General features: G+C 38.9%; 2 protein-coding genes across 5 annotated transcripts in view; both read left to right on the plus strand.

Annotated features, from left to right (window-relative positions):
- Positions 1-18759, plus strand: part of LOC146487857 (TNF receptor-associated factor 4-like) — a 178926-nt gene that overhangs the window by 57418 nt on the left and 102749 nt on the right. The window contains exons 8-9 of one of the 4 annotated variants that reach the window (XM_085128176.1): positions 15201-15353; positions 18006-18574. In XM_085128176.1, the coding sequence (XP_084984302.1) occupies positions 15201-15353; positions 18006-18503 (651 nt within the window). In that variant the 3' untranslated portion in view covers positions 18504-18574. Of the gene's footprint in view, positions 1-15089; positions 15354-18005; positions 18575-18759 lie in introns of those variants that run through there. The other 3 variants (XM_085128167.1, XM_085128184.1, XM_085128202.1) reach the window with 3 other exon arrangements.
- Positions 7971-12830, plus strand: LOC146487858 (TNF receptor-associated factor 2-like). Its single transcript, XM_085125977.1, has 5 exons — positions 7971-8069; positions 8762-8926; positions 10913-10987; positions 11155-11229; positions 12663-12830. The coding sequence occupies exons 1-5, from the start codon at positions 7971-7973 to the stop codon at positions 12828-12830; spliced, it is 582 nt and encodes a 193-aa protein (XP_084982103.1).

The raw sequence follows: 18759 nt of genomic DNA on the forward strand, positions 1-18759 counted from the left end.
TCATTTATCGGCTATTTAGCGAGTTACAAGTAGAGTTGAATTTAAGTTAAGATTAATAACAAGAAATCCAAATGGCACTTGATGATATTAGAACATACAAGCAGACGAGAAAACAATAAGAACAACAACAACAACAACAACAACAACAACAACGAAATTAGGGGGTTCCTTTAAACATTTCATAAACGCAACCCGATTACTTCATGATAGGGGTCCCCACCGGAAGAAAAGCACAAGTAGTATACCTTCAGCAAAGATAAGCCCCGTTAGTGTCGAGGTAAGGTCGAGGTGTCGAGGTAAATCATTGATATGCATAAGCGTCGAGGCAATGACGTCATCTATTGTTATAACCTAGGGAAAAAATGCGTTCCTGCATACTAATAACTGTCTTCCTCCATACTAATTAAGTGTCTTCCTGCATAATATTAAGTGTCGAGGTTTACTAATGAGCGTCACTCTAATACAAAGGTAACAATAGACATGCCCACGCTTGCCCGCTCTATACCCACCCTGATTGGATCTTAAGATTTGTATGGCCAGTTTGAATAAAAGCGCGCTTTCTCTTGGTAGCGTCACTCTTGCAATCCGATTGCTGGGAAAATTTATCTCCGAGATTTCAGGTTATTCGTGACGATTATCGATCATTACCGTTAAAAAACAAAACACACACACATATATACACAAAGTGGCGCTGAAAACTCTATATTTCAAGTTTGTTTGACTATTACAAGACCGTTTTCTCCTACCTATCTCGAGGAAATAAAAAACTATTAAAGTCACGCACCGTTAGTCAGTTAATTATGCGGATCCACGAGCCTTAAGTTGCATACAAATTAGTTCAGTTCTGCTGGAAAAACCCAAGGGAGTATCTTGACGCATTAGTATATAATCAATTTTATATAACTTAACAAGGATCAATTAAAACACGCGACTTATAATTGCTAGCAATAGAACCAGACAAGAGATACCGTTTAAAAAACTTTATTAAAAAACAATGAAAAAAAGAGTCCGATACACAGCGATTCCTGCCTGCTTAAATTAATTTGCATGTTATGTTTGGCGCGCACTGAAAAAGTAAAACACGCTCAGAATTTACTGAAAATTCTTTATTTAAATCGTTTAACAATTCAAGTACAAAGCAAAGTTCTAATGACAGCGTTAATCCTGATCTTTATCCTCGTCATCGCTAGGGGGATAGAATGTCATTTTTGATGTCCTTTCATCCTTGTGTGTGATCGCTCCACAATCATAACATCGACGGAGAGATTCCTTGGCGTGCTTTCGTTCAAGAGGAATCTTGTGATCACATATAGGGCAAACTTTACAGTTATCTTCCCAAAAGCACTTAGGACATTTCATGACTACGGTATCATATCCATGTGAACTGTTGCAGTGTCGGCACGGATCATGAACTTTTGCCTGAGTTATTGTTGAATTTTCAACTGAGTCGCTACTATTCTCAGCCTCTTCTTCTTCCCAATCATTTTCCAGGCCGCTGTTATGAGACTCTTCAGGTTGGCTATTTTCAGAACTGGTTTCCTCCTCTTCACTGCTGTCTGACAAGTTTTCATCATTAGCCTCATTACCTGATTCGTCCTCTTTATCCTGGTATCCTCTTTCTTTTTCTAACAAATCGCTTAGAAGTTTTTTATTTTTGACCAGTCGCTTATTCACTCCGAGCTCTGCCAGTCCATCTAGGAAAGTATTGAGCGCACGGGGTTTGGCGACATCTTCGTTATGAGGGAGTAACACATACTCGACCAGCTCTGAGATGTTTGTTACTGGTATTGCGCGCTGGTTTCGGAGTAACAGTCCACTAGGTGTCCAGAACAAGATATTTTTAGAAGCAGCCATACTATGCAATAGTTCAGAAGCGTGCTTTCTGGAAACCGCGTTGGAAAGGTTGTTCAAGACATCTTTTATTCTTGGTTCTTCATTCTCGCTTTCATCATCAGAACTTTCGCTTTCTTCATGTTCACTCTCGTGTTCTTCTTCAACCAAATCTATCTTTCTCTTCATATTGATCAGCGCTCGTTAAAAGAGAGACACAAATGACCAAATTTCAGAATCCACGGTCTCTTTTATAACATAAGATACCACAAGCTACTAATTGCAGGGGTCAGTAATTCTTGTATAAACCCACTACCCTCTTGCACAAGGACGCGTTTCTTTGTCTTGTAGGGAACATTTCGCTGAGCAAGATTTAGAAGAGCATCCGCAATATGGCCCTAACTTCTTCAGACACTGGTATGTTTTCTGTAAGTACATTGTAAATAACTTGCAATAACGCATGCAACTGTTGTGGAGTAGCTGTTCTCAAGAGAAACTGACGCTGCTTGGAAGGGCAATCAGAAAGGAGCTGAAGGAAACCTCGGTTGTTCTTTACAACGCGAGACATGATCATGGAATGAGTTTAAGAAAGTAAGTTCCCCCCTTTTATTGTGTAGGGTGTGGGGGAAGCAATAGACTTGAGGAGAAGGAAAACACTAGAAATAAGGAGGAGGAAAATCAATAGAATTGAGGAGGAGGAGGAGGAAGAGGAGGAGGAGGAGGAGGAGGGGGAGGGAAAACAACAGAATTGAGGAGGAGGAGGGAGAGGAGGAGGAAAACAATAGAATTGAGGAGGGGGAGGAGGAGGGAAAAAAATAGGGGTTAATTCTATATAAATGTGACACATTCGATGTTTTTTTCAGTTCACGTTAAGTCTTCACTGAGTTGACATGAGTTGGTTCTGTTCTTTCTGCGAAAAATCCTTTAGTAGAAAAGATAACATGCAAAGACATATGTTTAATAAGCACAATGAGTCGCCGAGTTTCACACCATTCAGAGCTATGCCGTTTTCTCCAGAAAAATGTCAGCGGTTTCGCTTCCAGCATCCTTTTACTTCCATGATTGCCGGGATGACGGGGTCTGGAAAAACGGCCTGGGTTCGATCTCTATTGCAACAAGCTTCAGAGACAATTCACCCTCCCCCGGAGAGGATCGTTTGGTGTTATTCACAATGGCAGCCTGCGTACACAGAAATGCTAGTCGCCATGCCACATATTGAATTCGTCAAGGGCATTCCTAAGGCTTTGGAGTAGGATTCCTATTTTAATGTAAACACACGGAATTTGATCGTGTTTGATGATCAGATGATTGACGCCAGTAAAGACAAGCGAATTGTGAACCTCTTTACTCGTGGTTCTCATCATCGTAATCTCAGTGTGATTTATATCGTGCAGAATCTATTCCATCAGGGAAAAGGTAGCCGCAGCATAAGCCTTAACAGTCATTATTTGGTGTTATTTAAGAATCCACGAGACAAATTGCAAATCTTGACTCTGGCGAAGCAAATGTATCCCGGCCAAACGGATTTCTTTTTAAATCAGTACGAAGAGGCTGTAAAAAGACCTTTTGGTTATCTGTTGATTGATCTGAAAACCACTACCCAAGACAACTGTAGATTGCGGACAAACATCCTCCCCAGCGAAGAAGGCTTTAACCAAGCAATATTTCAAGAAAACATTCCTCAAGAGCTTTTAAAATATCTGAAGCAGCAAAACATAGCGACACCCCCGGTACTTCCAGCTATGGAAGAAATAAAGGGCAGTATGGATGGCATGCTTTCTCGAAACGATCTCCGGGAAGATGAAAAAGCTAAACGATACTTTCAGTTGCAAAACAGATACCTGGCTTTTAAAGAACAATTAAATTCAAGAACACGACCGGAAGAAATAATCAGCGCTGTTCCAGACTTAACATCAAGGGCACTAGATTATTCGACAGCAACGGCAGCATTCCCCACTCCCCTCAACCCTTTTAACGTAACACCTGAATTAACACAAGCGGCTATCTCTCAAAAACCATACAAAGAAAGCCTCACGCCTGCACCACCCTCAAACCCTGCTTTCCTGACCCCTCCTCCCACAGTAGAAACCCCATCACAACAAACCCCGAAGCGAAAAAGGCGTCGGATTCAATTTGTAAATTATTTGGATGATCATGAAGCTCATGGCAAACGGCTGAGGAAACGTCGGCAAAAGAAATTTAATCCTTACAAGTACTCCATGGGTGAAGAAGATGAAGATTAATTAATTTCATCCGCTTAAAATCGCTGTGTATCGGACTCTTTTTTTCATTGTTTTTTAATAAAGTTTTTTAAACGGTATCTCTTGTCTGGTTCTATTGCTAGCAATTATAAGTCGCGTGTTTTAATTGATCCTTGTTAAGTTATATAAAATTGATTATATACTAATGCGTCAAGATACTCCCTTGGGTTTTTCCAGCAGAACTGAACTAATTTGTATGCAACTTAAGACTCGTGGATCCGCATAATTAACTGACTAACGGTGCGTGACTTTAATAGTTTTTTATTTCCTCGAGATAGATAGGAGAAAACGGTTTTGTCTCCCAGTCGCGGACAGTTAAACAAGTGCTCAAGGCAGCTTGAAGATCAACAACGTTGATGAAAAAAGCCATTTTCAACGGTACTAACGTTTTAAAAATCGGAAAAAGTTTTCCCAGCGAGTTTAAGTTGAATGAAGGAATGACGCTTTCGAAATCTACCCGCTTTTTATTCAAAACAGACAATATAAATCTTAAGATCCAATCAGGGTGGGAATAGAGCGGGCAAGCCTGGGCATGTCTATTGTTTCCTTTGTGCAAGAGTGACGCTCATTAGTAAACCTCGACACTTATTAGTATGCAGGAAGACATTTTTTCCCTAGGTTATAACAATAGATCACGTCATGGACTCGATCCTTAGGAATATTAATTAAGGGGATCCAAGGGGATCCAAGGGGATCCACTAACGGGGATAATTTTGCTGAAGATATACTTTATTCAAAACAGACAATATAAATCTTAAGATCCAATCAGGGTGGGTATAGAGCGGGCAAGCGTGGGCATGTCTATTGTTCCCTTTGTATTAGAGTGACGCTCATTAGTAAACCTCGACACTTAATATTATGCAGGAAGACACTTAATTAGTATGGAGGAAGACACTTATTAGTATGCAGGAACGCATTTTTTCCCTAGGTTATAACAATAGATGACGTCATGGACTCGACGCTTAGGAATATTAATTAAGGGGATCCAAGGGGATCCACTAACGGGGATAATTTTGCTGAAGATATACTACTAGCACAAGACGTGTTATATCGCTGACCTTGCAAAATCATCGCGATCTCAGTCCATTCAAATGCTTGGAAAAATAATCCCTTGTTCCCAAGTAACCACTTTCAGTTAAATTATTTCTCTGTGTTGATTTTTCAGTTTTTTTTTGCCTTACTATGTTTTCCAAAACTTGCTGATGAAGAGAGGCTAAACAAGGTGACCCTCTTAAGTTAATAGCGACAGGGAATATTTAAATACTGCACTCACAATCAGTGATATCAGCCGTAGCATTTTTAAAGATTGTTGACTAGGATATATTATTTATTGTTTATTTTAGATTATTTCTGTTTAGATTCCTCCAAAATATGTAAGGTTTCTGTAAAGCCCTGCATCTATCATGCGCTTTTATCGTACATTTTTCCCTCCTATATTTTTACATAAACATACCCTTGTTGCCAGAGTTGTCTTTCACGCGTCTTTTTCTGGTCCAGCAGTCGTCAAGTGGTCGGCCATACAGGCCGACTAACGAGCGAAGCAAGTCGTCAGAGTAACTTGCGGCGCAAACTCAGAAACATTGTGACACCAAGATCGCGCGAGAAACAAACGCCTCGGTCCTTAGAATAAAATAAACGCTTCGTTATGCAGACATGAAGCAATTGCTAGAAGCAGTAAATTAATCCAATGTCAGCCGTCGAAGGTAAAACGTAAGCACTGCGCTGTCTTCTCGGCAGTACATGAGAGCAAACTCCTTGAACACGAAAAGGCAGGTCAGTTTTACTGAGGCTCTCTGGGAAAGCTAAAAATTGTACGGGAAACGACTGAAAGTTGAGAAGTTGAGTAGTGAGTTGTCTGAATTGCGACTGGCAACTATTTCATCCAAGTGGAAAACGTACTTTTGGAACTGTGTCGTCTTGTTGTCCGTTTTGAGACTCATCATGGCGTTCTTTCATATCCTTTACAGGTGTCACGTTGGGTTTTCATTGTAGTTACGAAGCCAATAGGCACAACTTGACTTAGTCGCTACTGAAATTCTATAAACAATGGATTTTAATACTTAACACCAGAGATAAATGTCTTAATCAATTAATCTGGAACAGCAACTAAAGTTTAAAGAAAGTTCTTTAAACAACAATAACAACAAAAAATGACATTCAAACTGTTTTGTTCTTTTATCTCTCATTTTATTAAACAGACAATTTACAACTTTCTACAATAACTTTCTGAAGTATTACGGGGAAGTTTTGCCGTCAGCACTTCACGCTATGAAAATTTTTTTTTTGAAAGCTACATACTCGAGGACCCATTTTGTCATCCCCCGGGCTTACTACTGCGATCCCCGGGGGTACTCCCTTATATGGGCTATATAGATATGTGCGGCCCCAAGCCGGTATGGTTTTTCAGTCGCTTTGGTCATAAATAGGGTATCGATTTTAGCCATTTTGCCGCCATTTTGGTAATAAATAGGGTATCTATTTTTTTCAATCTAGTCGCGCGATTTAGCATGCATCATTGCACAAATATATCAAAATTAATGAAATAAAAATATTTTTTTGCTTGATAGATCGATCACTGAGGTATGCTAAAACAATTAGACGGCTCGCTCTCGGTTTCTATCGCCTTTGATAGTTGGCTTGGGGCTTCGCCCCTCGCCAACTATCAGCCGATAGAAACCTCGAGCTCGCCGTCTAATTGTTAATTAATCTTGAGAGCGCTGATGGAGAAAACAGCTGACAGAAAAACTATCATCAACTATCATGCGTGTGGTCAAACGGGAAAACTATCATCAACTATCATGAAGAATTTGAACACGCTCAAAGTGAATGATAGTCGATGATAGCGCATGATAGTTGGTGGTCAGACGAGCGCGCGAGCTTTAACTATCATCGACTATCATCAACTATCATTGACTATCATGCTCCGTTTGACCAGGGCTTAATTATGAAGCTACGGGAACTGATTGAATTAAGCATAGTCACTTTGCCAGGAGCAAGCAATGGTGAAAAGTATTGAAACTGGTTTGCTTAGAATCAGAATATGAAATGGAACGTAATTTCGCTGAGCCTGTGCATCTAGTTTTTGCAAACACCACAGGAATTTCTCCAAGGACTGGCATGTTATTCTTGGAGGAAGTGCTGAACTCAGGCACGGCTGAGGAAGGGAATGCTGCCTTAAAAATCAGGGCCCTTCAAGTTAATTATTAGTGAGGCAACAGTTCGGTTCATGGAATCCTACTTGTTACCAAAATTTGCCCACTAAAGATACCAAGAACCAAGATTTATGTGCATGTAATGCTTGTTTCCTCAGGCCTACTCTGGGACCTTGAGTCGCCGTAACTTTGGGCGACTGTAGGGCGATTTAAGGCGACTTAAAACACACTTTAAAATTGAAGCAACTGATTTTAAGCGACTTAAGGCGATTTTTGGGCGACTTATGTACCAAAATGGGCCTTTCCTCGCTTTCTTTTTTGTCAGGTTTTTGTATGCAAGAATTAATCAGTCCGAATAAGAACATAATTAATGTGGGTAGTGAAACTCCTCCACTCATATTTGGTTTTGCTCCCTGACTAGAGTTTACCCTTTTAGCAGAGCGTTTTTCTCTGGCAAGTTTTTAGCATGTACGGAAGTCGTTCGCGTGTCTTGTAATCAGTCGCTTAGTTCCCTTGTTTAGCGTCCCCGAGAGTCACTTAACAAGCCAACATGCTTAAAATCATACCAGAAAGAAACGCTCTGCTAGAAGGGTAACAAAAGCTTATCTTTAAACTCGACTTTTCTGTTTCTAAAACTTCTTAGTCAAGGTAGGAACTATAAATCAACGCTGTGGCTAGCGTCACCCTGGACTTTTACGACAGTCATGACATTTCTTTTCTGTAGGACATGTTCCCTGACAAAGGAACAAATAGAAAGGTTCTCTCGTTTGTTATCAAGTGTCCAAGTGAAGGATGTCAGTGGACTGGTGAACTGAGGTCAAAAGACGTAAGATACTACATTTCCTGAAATAAGTTTCGTGAAAATAGTGAAAATAGATAATAAGTGGGTCATTCTTGATTAAACCTCAACAGAAATTATTAGTACTGTTGCAAATTTTGCACAGCGTAAATACACAAGGATAACGCTCTGTTGAATATAGACAAGTCATGGTTTACTAGAAATAAAAAAATAAAAAGTAACAAGACCGGATTAATTATGTGAGCCAGATAGTCTAAGCCGCACCCAACTCCCCTTGACGCGGCCCGTGGATGGGACAGAAAGGCGGATAAAACAAACCTATCAGGGCATGCAAGACGACTGCTCGCAAAAGAGGAATACGAAGATCGCCTCTACTGGTAGACTACCTCGCTAGTCTACTGAGAAGTCAATAGTAAACGATAACGATCCCTTGTATTATGCTGCCATATTTATACCTGAACCTGAGGTATAGTCCCACTTATCCAGTTAAGAATTAAAACGCTAATAGGACATTTTGGTTGTTTGAAAAGCCCTTTTTTTCGCATAAGATTGTATCACCGTAATCTCCATTGTTTGATTTAATTCTGAAAAGTAATCAGACAACATAAACAGTTGTGAAAACATTTCAAAATAAGATTGTTTTTGTTCTCTCTATTGATAAGAGCAAGATATTGTAAAAGTATTTTTATGCTATTTTTCAATTTTGTTAAACAAAATAGGAGCATTTAGAATCCTGCCCACACAAGGTTGTTTCTTGCACAAACGAAAATTGTCAAGTGAAACTAATAAGGAACGAAATGCAAGAACACGTGACAAACACGTGTGAATGGAGGATTCTTCGATGCACGTACTGTAATTCGTCGCATGCAGCGTGTAATACAAAGGTAAGAACCTTCGTTTGTTGAGAAGTGAAATAATACCGCCGTTTTGAATACATTAACAGCAAATTAAGTGAGTGGTTGAATTTCATGATGCTCGACAGTCATCTCTCAATTGTGTCAGCCCGCAGCGAAAAAAAAATCATAGATAAATAGATAAATAAAAAATAAATAAATAAATAAATAAACAAACAAATAAATAAATAGATAAGTAAATAAAAAAACTAACTAACTAATTAACTAAAAAAAAAGGCAGCGAAAAAAATCATAGATAAATAAATAAATAAATAAATAAATAAATAAATAAATAGATAAGTAAATAAAAAAAACTAACTAACTAATTAACTAAAAAAAAAGGAATTCAAGGCAAAAGTAATTCGCATGGTCAATTTTGATGTGATGATCAAAGCTCTAAGGCTAGCCTGGATTCCGAGACTACTGTCAACAGAGACCCGAAACTGGAAAACAATTCCGGATCACTTCTTCAAAAAGTGCGGTGGCCTAAATCTTCTCTTAAGATGTAATTATGACCCAAAACGTTTACCCCAAATGCCAACTTTTTATAAAGATATCCTTACCTTTTTCAACGATCTGAAAGGCTTGTATAGTGGTGACGGATTTCAAGAACTGATCCTATTCAATAACAAAGACATTTTAATTGATGGAAAATCTTTTTATTATGATGAATGGCTAAAAGCAGGCAATTAAGGATCTGCTGAATGAAAATGGCGCTTTTCTTTCATTTCAAGAGTTCAGTCAAAAATATTCTTGCCGTTCAAACTTCCTTCAACTCTACCAAGTTACTAGCGCTATACCCAGGCACCTATTGATCAAAACTAGAAGCTGTGAACAGGCAATCACGGACAATTTGCGTATAGACAACACCTTTCAATTCCTGCTTAATGATAATACTCAATTAAACCTAAACAAAATAAAGGCAAAAGATTTTTACTGGTTGTTCATCAATGGCAGTCCCCGCTGTCATACTGGCCCGATGAAATGGAGCAGGTCTCTGTCAGTAAGTGACAACGATTGGCAAACAATTTTCAAATCATTGAAGACAATTTGTAAGGAGAATAAACTCAAAGAGTTCCATTTCAAATTCATACACAGAATCATTGTAACTAAGAAAGAATTACACAGATTTGGGATAAAAGATGACGATGAGTGCCTCTATTGTGGTGACCCTGACTCTATTGATCATTCGTTTTTCCATTGTCACTTCACAAAGGTGTTTATAGCTAATGTAATTCAATGGTTCAATAACTCAAATAATTCACATTTCTCCCCCTCGATAGAAGAAACGCTATTAGGGATGCTTTCTAGCCAACATGGGAAAAAAGTTACCAGAAAATTCAATTATACCCTTTTGTTCATGCGATATTATATTTATTCTCGTAAGCTACATTCTCAAGCAATAACTCTTGAAGGTTTCAAAGATGATATCATTCTCAAATATCAAATAGAAAGCTTTTCATAACTTATATCCTAAATACTCGCTTTAAAGGATGCTCTTACCTATCAAAAATGTCCTACTCCGCGTACATTACATTATTAGAAATGCATTTACCAGATCTTTCTTTTTCTTTTCGCGTTGTAAACTGCAAAAACTGTAACATTTAGTCATTAGTATTTTTAATGTATTGTAATATGTATCTTTCGTACTCTTGTTTTGCTTTTTTTGTAACGTGTGTGGTGAAAATAAAGAAGCAAAGTATTAAAAAAAAAAAATAAAAAATAAAAAAAAAAAATAAATAATTATAAATTCATTGAATTTACCACGACTTAGTTTGCTACTTTTCTACCAAGAGGAAATTATCTGGTTTTAAATGTTCTCAATAATGAAATGCCTTCCGTTGTTTCTTTAAAAGGCCCACCAAGGTGACTGTAAAAGATTCCCATTAAACTGTCCCGAGAGCTGTGGAGCAATCATCCCAAGAGAAGAGGTAGGTTCTGTGCATGAGACCTTTGGTTTAAAATCATCTTTAAAAGGCCCATCAAGGTGAATGTAAAAGATTCCCATTAAACTGTCCCGAGAGCTGTGGAGCAATCATCCCAAGAGAAGAGGTAGGTTTTGTGCTTGAGACCTTTGGTTTAAAATCATCTTTAAAAGGCCCATCAAGGTGAATGTAAAAGATTCCCATTAAACTGTCCCGAGAGCTGTGGAGCAATCATCCCAAGAGAAGAGGTAGGTTTTGTGCTTGAGACCTTTGGTTTAAAATCATCTTTAAAAGGCCCATCAAGGTGAATGTAAAAGATTCCCATTAAACTGTCCCGAGAGCTGTGGAGCAATCATCCCAAGAGAAGAGGTAGGTTCTGTGCTTGAGACTTTTGGTTAAAAGAGGAGTTTAGCTGAATGATGTTTTTGAATTGTTACCGGTTGCAATATTTTTATGTTCCGTAAAGTGGAACGATATTATTTTTCCTCTCTTAGTTTATCTATTCAAACGGAGCCAAGGAAAGAGTTATTTTAGTATAAAATGGCAATGCAAAATTTTAGTCTAACACTGATCATTTTTGAAAGAAATATGGGTGTATATTTTTGCTCTACCACTGATCTATAAGAGGAAAAACTTTACATCATTTTTATTATTCTATCATTTATTCTGGCCTCACATTGACATTCAAATCCTAGTAGTTTAAAGGTTGTTTGTCACATGAACCTAGTTTAATGGCCAAGTTTCCACGAGTCTCCCGTGGTATAAATCAAAAGGTCTTAGGTTCGATTCCTGTTGGGAGAACTCGGATTTTCTTTTTCTGAGTATGGCTGTGTCACTGATTAAAAAAAAAAAAAATCTACAGTGGAACCCAGCCTTACGACCACCTCGTTATTAGGACGACGTTTTTGCGCCGCGAACGAATTGAAGGTCCAGTCATTCCTTAGTTTTACAGCCTCGTTAATCTGAGCACCCATGTTATTACAACTGCATTTTCAAGGACCGAAGGTCAGGTCGTATTACAGTCAACTCTCGCCTTGCCGACACCTCGCTATTACGGACACCCCGATAATACGGACAGCAACTAGATCCCCAGCAAAAATAAATTACAGATGTTTGACTGAAATAAATTTCCACTATTACGGACTCTTACATTAACTCGCGGTCCCGAGAGTGGTAGCCTCCCACGCAGACGTCCTTAGGGGTTCGTCATGCGTTTCCTCCCTGCGTGGGAGGCTACGAGAGTGTCCGCGATAAAGGGAGTTGACTGTAACGGGGTTCCGCAGTATACATTATTTTTTATTCTATTTTACTTTAATTTGCATTAGTTTTTACACGACGCCATAAGCATTATTCAGAGTTCAGAAATAAAGGGTATCCACCTGCAGTCCATCCATCCATCCATCCATTACTCCTTCCGTCTTGTCTATCTATCGGAATAATCCAAAAATGCCTTCGTTGATACGCATCGCAAGACCTTACACATCATCTGCCTTCTTGAAGGTTCAAGTTAGTCTCATTTGCTCACATTTCACCTTCAGACTGTTATAGACGAAAAATCTACTCCACTCTTTTGCTCTTTGGGGATACCCAAACTGAAAGTTGTTGCTTGTTTGATGAACAGTTTTTTTACAGAAGCATTCTCCGGATGGTGTAGATCTGGTTATGTCTATTTTTATTTCCTGTTCGCCTCCGGATCAACTGCTCCCCGTTCACCGTAGCAGCATACACAACGTTCTGTGCCGCTTTGTTCCATCTTTCTATATTACAGTCTTAAAATCGATTTAAGTAATTCTTTTTCACAGATTTTGCTTCATGTTGAGAAGGATTGTCCGCTGACTATGATTTCATGTCCATATGCTGAGATTGGTTGCACAACCGAGGTAATGGGCAATTTTCAAGAATGGCACCTTTTTGAACTTTTGAAGCACATGCACCAGAACAATCACTTTTTGTGGTGTCCCATTGACTAAACCCCACCGGGATTACAAAATGTACATACAGTAACTGAAAGGCTATCTTTAAAACAGGGAAAGGAGAATCGGAGAACGGGGAACGGGAACGGGGAACGGGGAATCTTTAAAACAAGGGATCTTTAAAAGCGGGAATATGGCAAAACGCAGACACAGTTTTTTAGCAACTTTGTGTCCGGAAATGGAACGTGAACAAATTAAATAAGCGAAAAACAAAATTCGCTTTGACTTGTAGCTTTCCAAAGGCGATTTGGACGCTGACGTATTCAGAGGTAATTAAAAATTCGATAATTCATTTTACCGTATTTCAAAATTCTTGGTATAGTTCTATAGCCAGCTCTATAAGCTTTAATTTGATAGAGGGGTTTAGCTACAGTTTTTACCGGACGCGCTACATCGCTTGGCCACGAGACACCTCTGAAGGTGTACGGTAATTGGGAATGTGTTAAAATGAAGAAAGCGGAAATCTTTTAAAGCCGGAGTGAATAATCTTTAAACCGGCAAACTTTAAAAGCGGATTCTTGATCCAGCGAGGATCTTCTGCGGTGACCGAAAACCATTATTCTGCAGGAGTTTATTCAGTGTACCACGAGAACAACCGTTGAGGCAAACAGACGCCAATCAAAGATTGGAAAGCGAAGAGGGGTGAAGGGAAATTGTTATCCCCCATAACTTCCGTTTAGGTCACAGGTGACGGTCAGCTACATTTTCCTGTCTTTTTTATATCAAGCCAAAAAAAGAAAAAAAAAACCAACAACAACAAGAATTTTGACGGCTTCTGTCGCTATTCGTTCTAAGCTACAAAGGTATCCATTGAGCATAGCACACGGATCGATCGAATCGCTGCTCTGGCGAGCACTTCAGTCCTCGACGCGAAAGAACAAGGACAAGGGTATTGTACATTGTGGAAGTGAATACAGGGGCGCCTGCTGCGATTGCTGGTTTGTAGTTGTAGAAATATTTTTTTCTTTCTTTGTTCGTCATTTCATGCTTGGATTTCCCGTTTGCAGCAAATTTATTCACCTAATTTCTTGACACATTCCTGGCATCTGGCCTTTAGGAAGCGACATCGTGTCAACCACAACGTTTCAAACAAGGTGTTCTTAACAACGTAACTACGTTAACCAACAGTTTTAAAAAAATGTGTTTGCTATGATAATTTCGGACAAAACGTTAAAACAGTTCAAAATTTTTATCTAAACAAAACGCCTACGTTATCAACGCAGCATTACCAAGTGTCTCCCCTTTAAGACGGTGGGTCTTCGTTTTAGACCCCAGGATTTTCGTTCTTGGGTTTTCGTTTTAGAAAAAATCGCTGCCAGTGCAGTTCAATCCCAAAAGCCGTGTTACGCACTGAAACTGGATCCGCTCATTGCAACAAATCCACCGACTACAAAGAGTTTCTCACCATCGAGTTTCAGGCAATTTTTTTTTATTTTATTCGTGAACTGCAACCTTTTCGCGTTATTTGATGTATATCTTTGATTGGCGTCTATTTAGCTCAACGGTTGTCTCGTAGTACACTGGATAAACTTCTGCAGAACAATGGTTTTTGGTCACTGCAGAAGATCCTAGCTGGAGTAAGATTCTGCTTTTAAAATTTCTCCAATTTAATGATTATTCTCCCCGGCTTTAAAGGGTTTCCGCTTATTATTTTTATTATTGTTATTTAATTACAGCACTTACACATACAAATCTTACAATTAGTACACTTAAACAGCATCTTGCTACTACTTACAGATACTACTACAAGACAGACATTTTGACAACACAACTAAAAGGAAACAACAACAACAACAACAACAACAACAACAACAACAACAACAAAAACCTAAAAAACAAAAAAGGCATGGTTTCACCTTCGTTTCCTATACACTATGCGCTGACTAACCTGTTTCCTTTTCAATTGACGACTGTAATGATAGCGTAGTTCAAGGAAATGAGTCGTCAGGATTTTTGCAAGGATAACTGAGGTTGCGGATTGTTGTGCCGCATAAGTGTGTAAGGTAGCATTTATCACCGATGGTTAAGATTATCAACTTAATTCGTTACCCAATCAGAACCGATATTCACTTTCAGCTATATTTATGATGAGTTCGTTTGCTGAGTTCAGCCGGCAATAAAATAGTGGTTACTATTATTTTGCTCAAATGGTATCCTGTTAGGCGATGCATAACCCAGGAAGATTTGTCGCATTTAAAAGTTTTCTTCAGTGCTAAGGTTATTAGAATATCACGATGCTTTGATTTGTTCCTGTAGGTTCAGCGAAGAGAGGTTGAATCCCATCTTCAGTGTGCCACGAGACTTCATCTTGACTTGGCTTGTTTAAAATTTAGTTACACCCAAGAAGTCATACGAAAACTTGCCGAGAAGGTCGACACCCTGGAAAATAAATTAAAGCTGTTTGAAGAGAAAGCTAAAACTGAAGACTCTAAGAGAACTACTCTAGAAAAGAAGATTTATACACTTGAAGGAAGCACCAAGAAGATGGAGGAAAAAGTGACTAATTTGGACAAGGAACAGGTAAACCAATCCAAGTGCGGCATATGAAACAACTCCTCGTACTTTCCTTGAGAAATCCACTCCAACAAACTGTTCTATTTGCCCACTTAATAATTATATCTTTACTTACTTGTTATTAGAGGGAGTGTCAATTTAATGTCGTAAACCCAAAACCAACTAATTACTCTAGCCAATCACAACGAACGTACACAACGCAATGAACCAATCAGATTTCTAAGAAAGTACATGTACCTGGCAAAATGTGCAGGAAAACGCGTGCAATTGTGACACGATTGGATTTTGTTGGCTTCCTATTGATTGATACAATGGTGTAAACATTGTCATCCAAACACAGAAAGTGGTAAAGCAAAACCAAAGCAAACGTGAAATTAATCTCGACAGTCAAATGAAAACTGGTATAATTAATTGACTAATTAATTAATTAGTAACCTTATCATCAATCCATGTTCTAATGGCAGCGACAACGACAAGAACGACGTCAGAAAATAATAGCAGCAAAACAATGACTGTTGGTCTGAAATACATTATAGTACATCTTTGACGTCCTGCAAAAAAAAAAAAATAAGTAATAGTAATAATAAAAGTAAAATAAATGAATAAATAAAAAATGATAAGCCCTTATTCATTTAATCAAGGTTTCATGAAGAACGTTGACGAGCACACGACAGTAAATTTACTTCCTCCTTCTAAAATTGAACCAAACTCTAAAAAATAAAGTTCTTGGAAAGCTTCGTAACATAAAGAAAATTGAACAGGTTCGGATACCGTAAGATGTCAAATACACACTGCTCTTAAATTCGTTGAGCGAAAAAGCTTAGTGTTGGATTAAACTTTTGGGTTTGACTACAAAAACATCTTGAAACTGACTAAGAAAACAGCCTGATAAAGTTAACCGGGCTTATTTTTAGGAGTTTAGTAGAATGTTTGCGTTCAAAATTTCGGAGGGGCGTATGTTAGGAATTTCCCTATAATCCACACGACATAGTTTAAGGTGGATGGCGCCAGTTTCCAGCATATTCAGGCACTTGTACTCTAACTTAAACGGAACAATATTTAGTACCACTCTGCCAGTTGATACACCAATAATGGTATCAAACAAATGCCTAATCATTGGTGAACAAGTTATAGTCGTTTTCTTGACATAATAGTTTACCATGCATGGCAACGAAATTAGTAGACATCTAAAGGCAAGATTTAACGTCCTTTGTGAAAATATGGTTCGACAGCAAGGACTCGAACCTTGGTTTCCTGCATTCAAAGCAGACGTGATAACAGTTGCACCACAGGCGAGCCTGCAGTAGAAGCGGGAAATAGCAATACTAAAACTTATTACATCACTAAGATCACCGCGTGGCCCGCTCAGTAGTCGGTTCTAAGTGAAATAAGAGTCTCCGTGTTAAGTAAGGGACCCCGCTTTCTTCCTGGTGCAATAAAATTTGTTATTGATATTTCACCCGGTTCTACTGTAGGTTCTCCTTTAGCATATCACGTCTGTCTTTAACGCAGGAGACCGAGTTCGAGTCCTCGCCAGTGAACCACTATTTTCACATTAGGTTATACCTTGCTGTTACACATTTACTTACTTTGCTCCTTTCCTATAACAAATATTCCTTGCTACTTGCTTCACATTACCATAGCAACTGCTAAAAGTATTTTAGCTTTACGTGGTTACAACTCCAAAACGAGCTCGGTGATTCCATATTTTATTATAGGACTGTAATAGGCACTTTCAGAATGATACAACTTTTTGTAACGTTAAAAAAAAGTTTCAAGGGAGGTATTTAGAACCACCTGAACTTTTTGACAATCAAAGGGATGTTTTAACAGGTTATACTGTTGCTATGGTTACCTATTATGTTGAGAAAATCCCCATGACTTGTTCGCCACTAATAAGGCGTTTGTCTGGAACCGTTTTTTGGTATCAACTGATAAAGACTGCTAGTATTCATCCTTCAAAGTATAAGTGATGGAAACTGTCGCGAGCCACCTTAATGAATAACAGTTCAATTTATTAGTGACGTTTTCGTTGGCGCTACCGTCGCGGTAGTTTGAGTAGCCTGTTCCAGGCTCCTAGAGAAACGCGCGAAGGAGAGGGCGAGGGGACGAAAACGAGGGGAGACTGGGGCTTGTAGAGAGACGCGCGAAGGAGAGGGCGAGGGGACGAAAACGGGGGTGGGGACTGGGGGAGAGAAAAAGAGGGACAGAAGAGGTTTCCCTCTTTTTCTCTCCCCCAGTCCTTCCCCTCGTCCTGTCCTTCGCGCGTCTCTCTATGAGGCTGGAACAGGCTATAGTTTGAGCGGCCAATTAACACTACTCTCCAGGGCTTCACTTGATAGCTGGTAAGACGGACTGTGTTCATGAATCATGGATCTTCTTTTATGGGAGATTCATGAGAGTAATCTTCATCTAATCAGACAACTTCGGGGCTTTTCTTTTGTCTTTATCCAACCTGCTTGGAAAAGGCCCTGGGAACGAGGTTGGTCTTTATCATGCTGCTTTATTAATATTGTTTTACACGCAATTTTGAGTCGAATGAGCAAGTAAGCCGGGTCCTTGTCGAAAAATTGAACAATGTCGGGTAATAGCATCATGGAATACACCACATCGTCACTCATCACAGAACTAATGTTTTTTCTTTTAATTTTTATGTAGGTTAAACGAAAAGAGTTTGGGGAGCTTGAGGCGAGATTCAATGCTACAAAAAATACGTGGAAGATTAACAACTTCAGTGATGTCTTGAGAAAAGCCAAAGCTGGAGAAGAAACCAAAATGTACAGTGCTCCATTTTACGACTATGGGTACAAATTTCAATTAGAATTATGGCCAAATGGCTCAGGCGAGGGAAACAATACTCATCTTTCGATATTTATTAGCATAATGAAAAGCGACTACGATGCCATGTTACCGTGGCCTTTCCATAAAAAAATAACGTTTACGCTGATCGATCAACAACAAGAAGAAAGAGACAAAAAGAACATTGCTATGTCATTTATAGCTGACCCAAAACTTGACAGTTTCCAGAGGCCTGAGACAGATAGAAACATTGGTCGGGGCTTCCGTAAATTTGTTTCACACACTGATCTGAAAACCAGACGCTACGTGGTGGATGACGTTATTTTGATTCAAGTTCAAATCGATCCACCACAATAGGATTAGTTGCAATTCAAAAGCAACCGAGCAAAGAAGAATTTCTCGATTCTTTAGCGTTAGTTAATCTGGTAATTCACCTATGCGATACTAGTGTGGTAAATCATCAACCCTATATAATACAATCCTTTTGCGCTTTGTTTTTCTTATTCCAAAGCCCTCGAATATTGATTAGGCTTGAGTGACCTCCATCTGCCTAGATAGGAAAGAGTAAGCATTGCTAATAATTACCTGTATTTTGTATTGGAATTTGTAATAT

This window comes from Pavona decussata, unplaced genomic scaffold (assembly GCF_977016875.1).
Source record: "Pavona decussata unplaced genomic scaffold, jaPavDecu1.1 SCAFFOLD_13, whole genome shotgun sequence".
Lineage (NCBI taxonomy): Eukaryota > Metazoa > Cnidaria > Anthozoa > Scleractinia > Agariciidae > Pavona > Pavona decussata.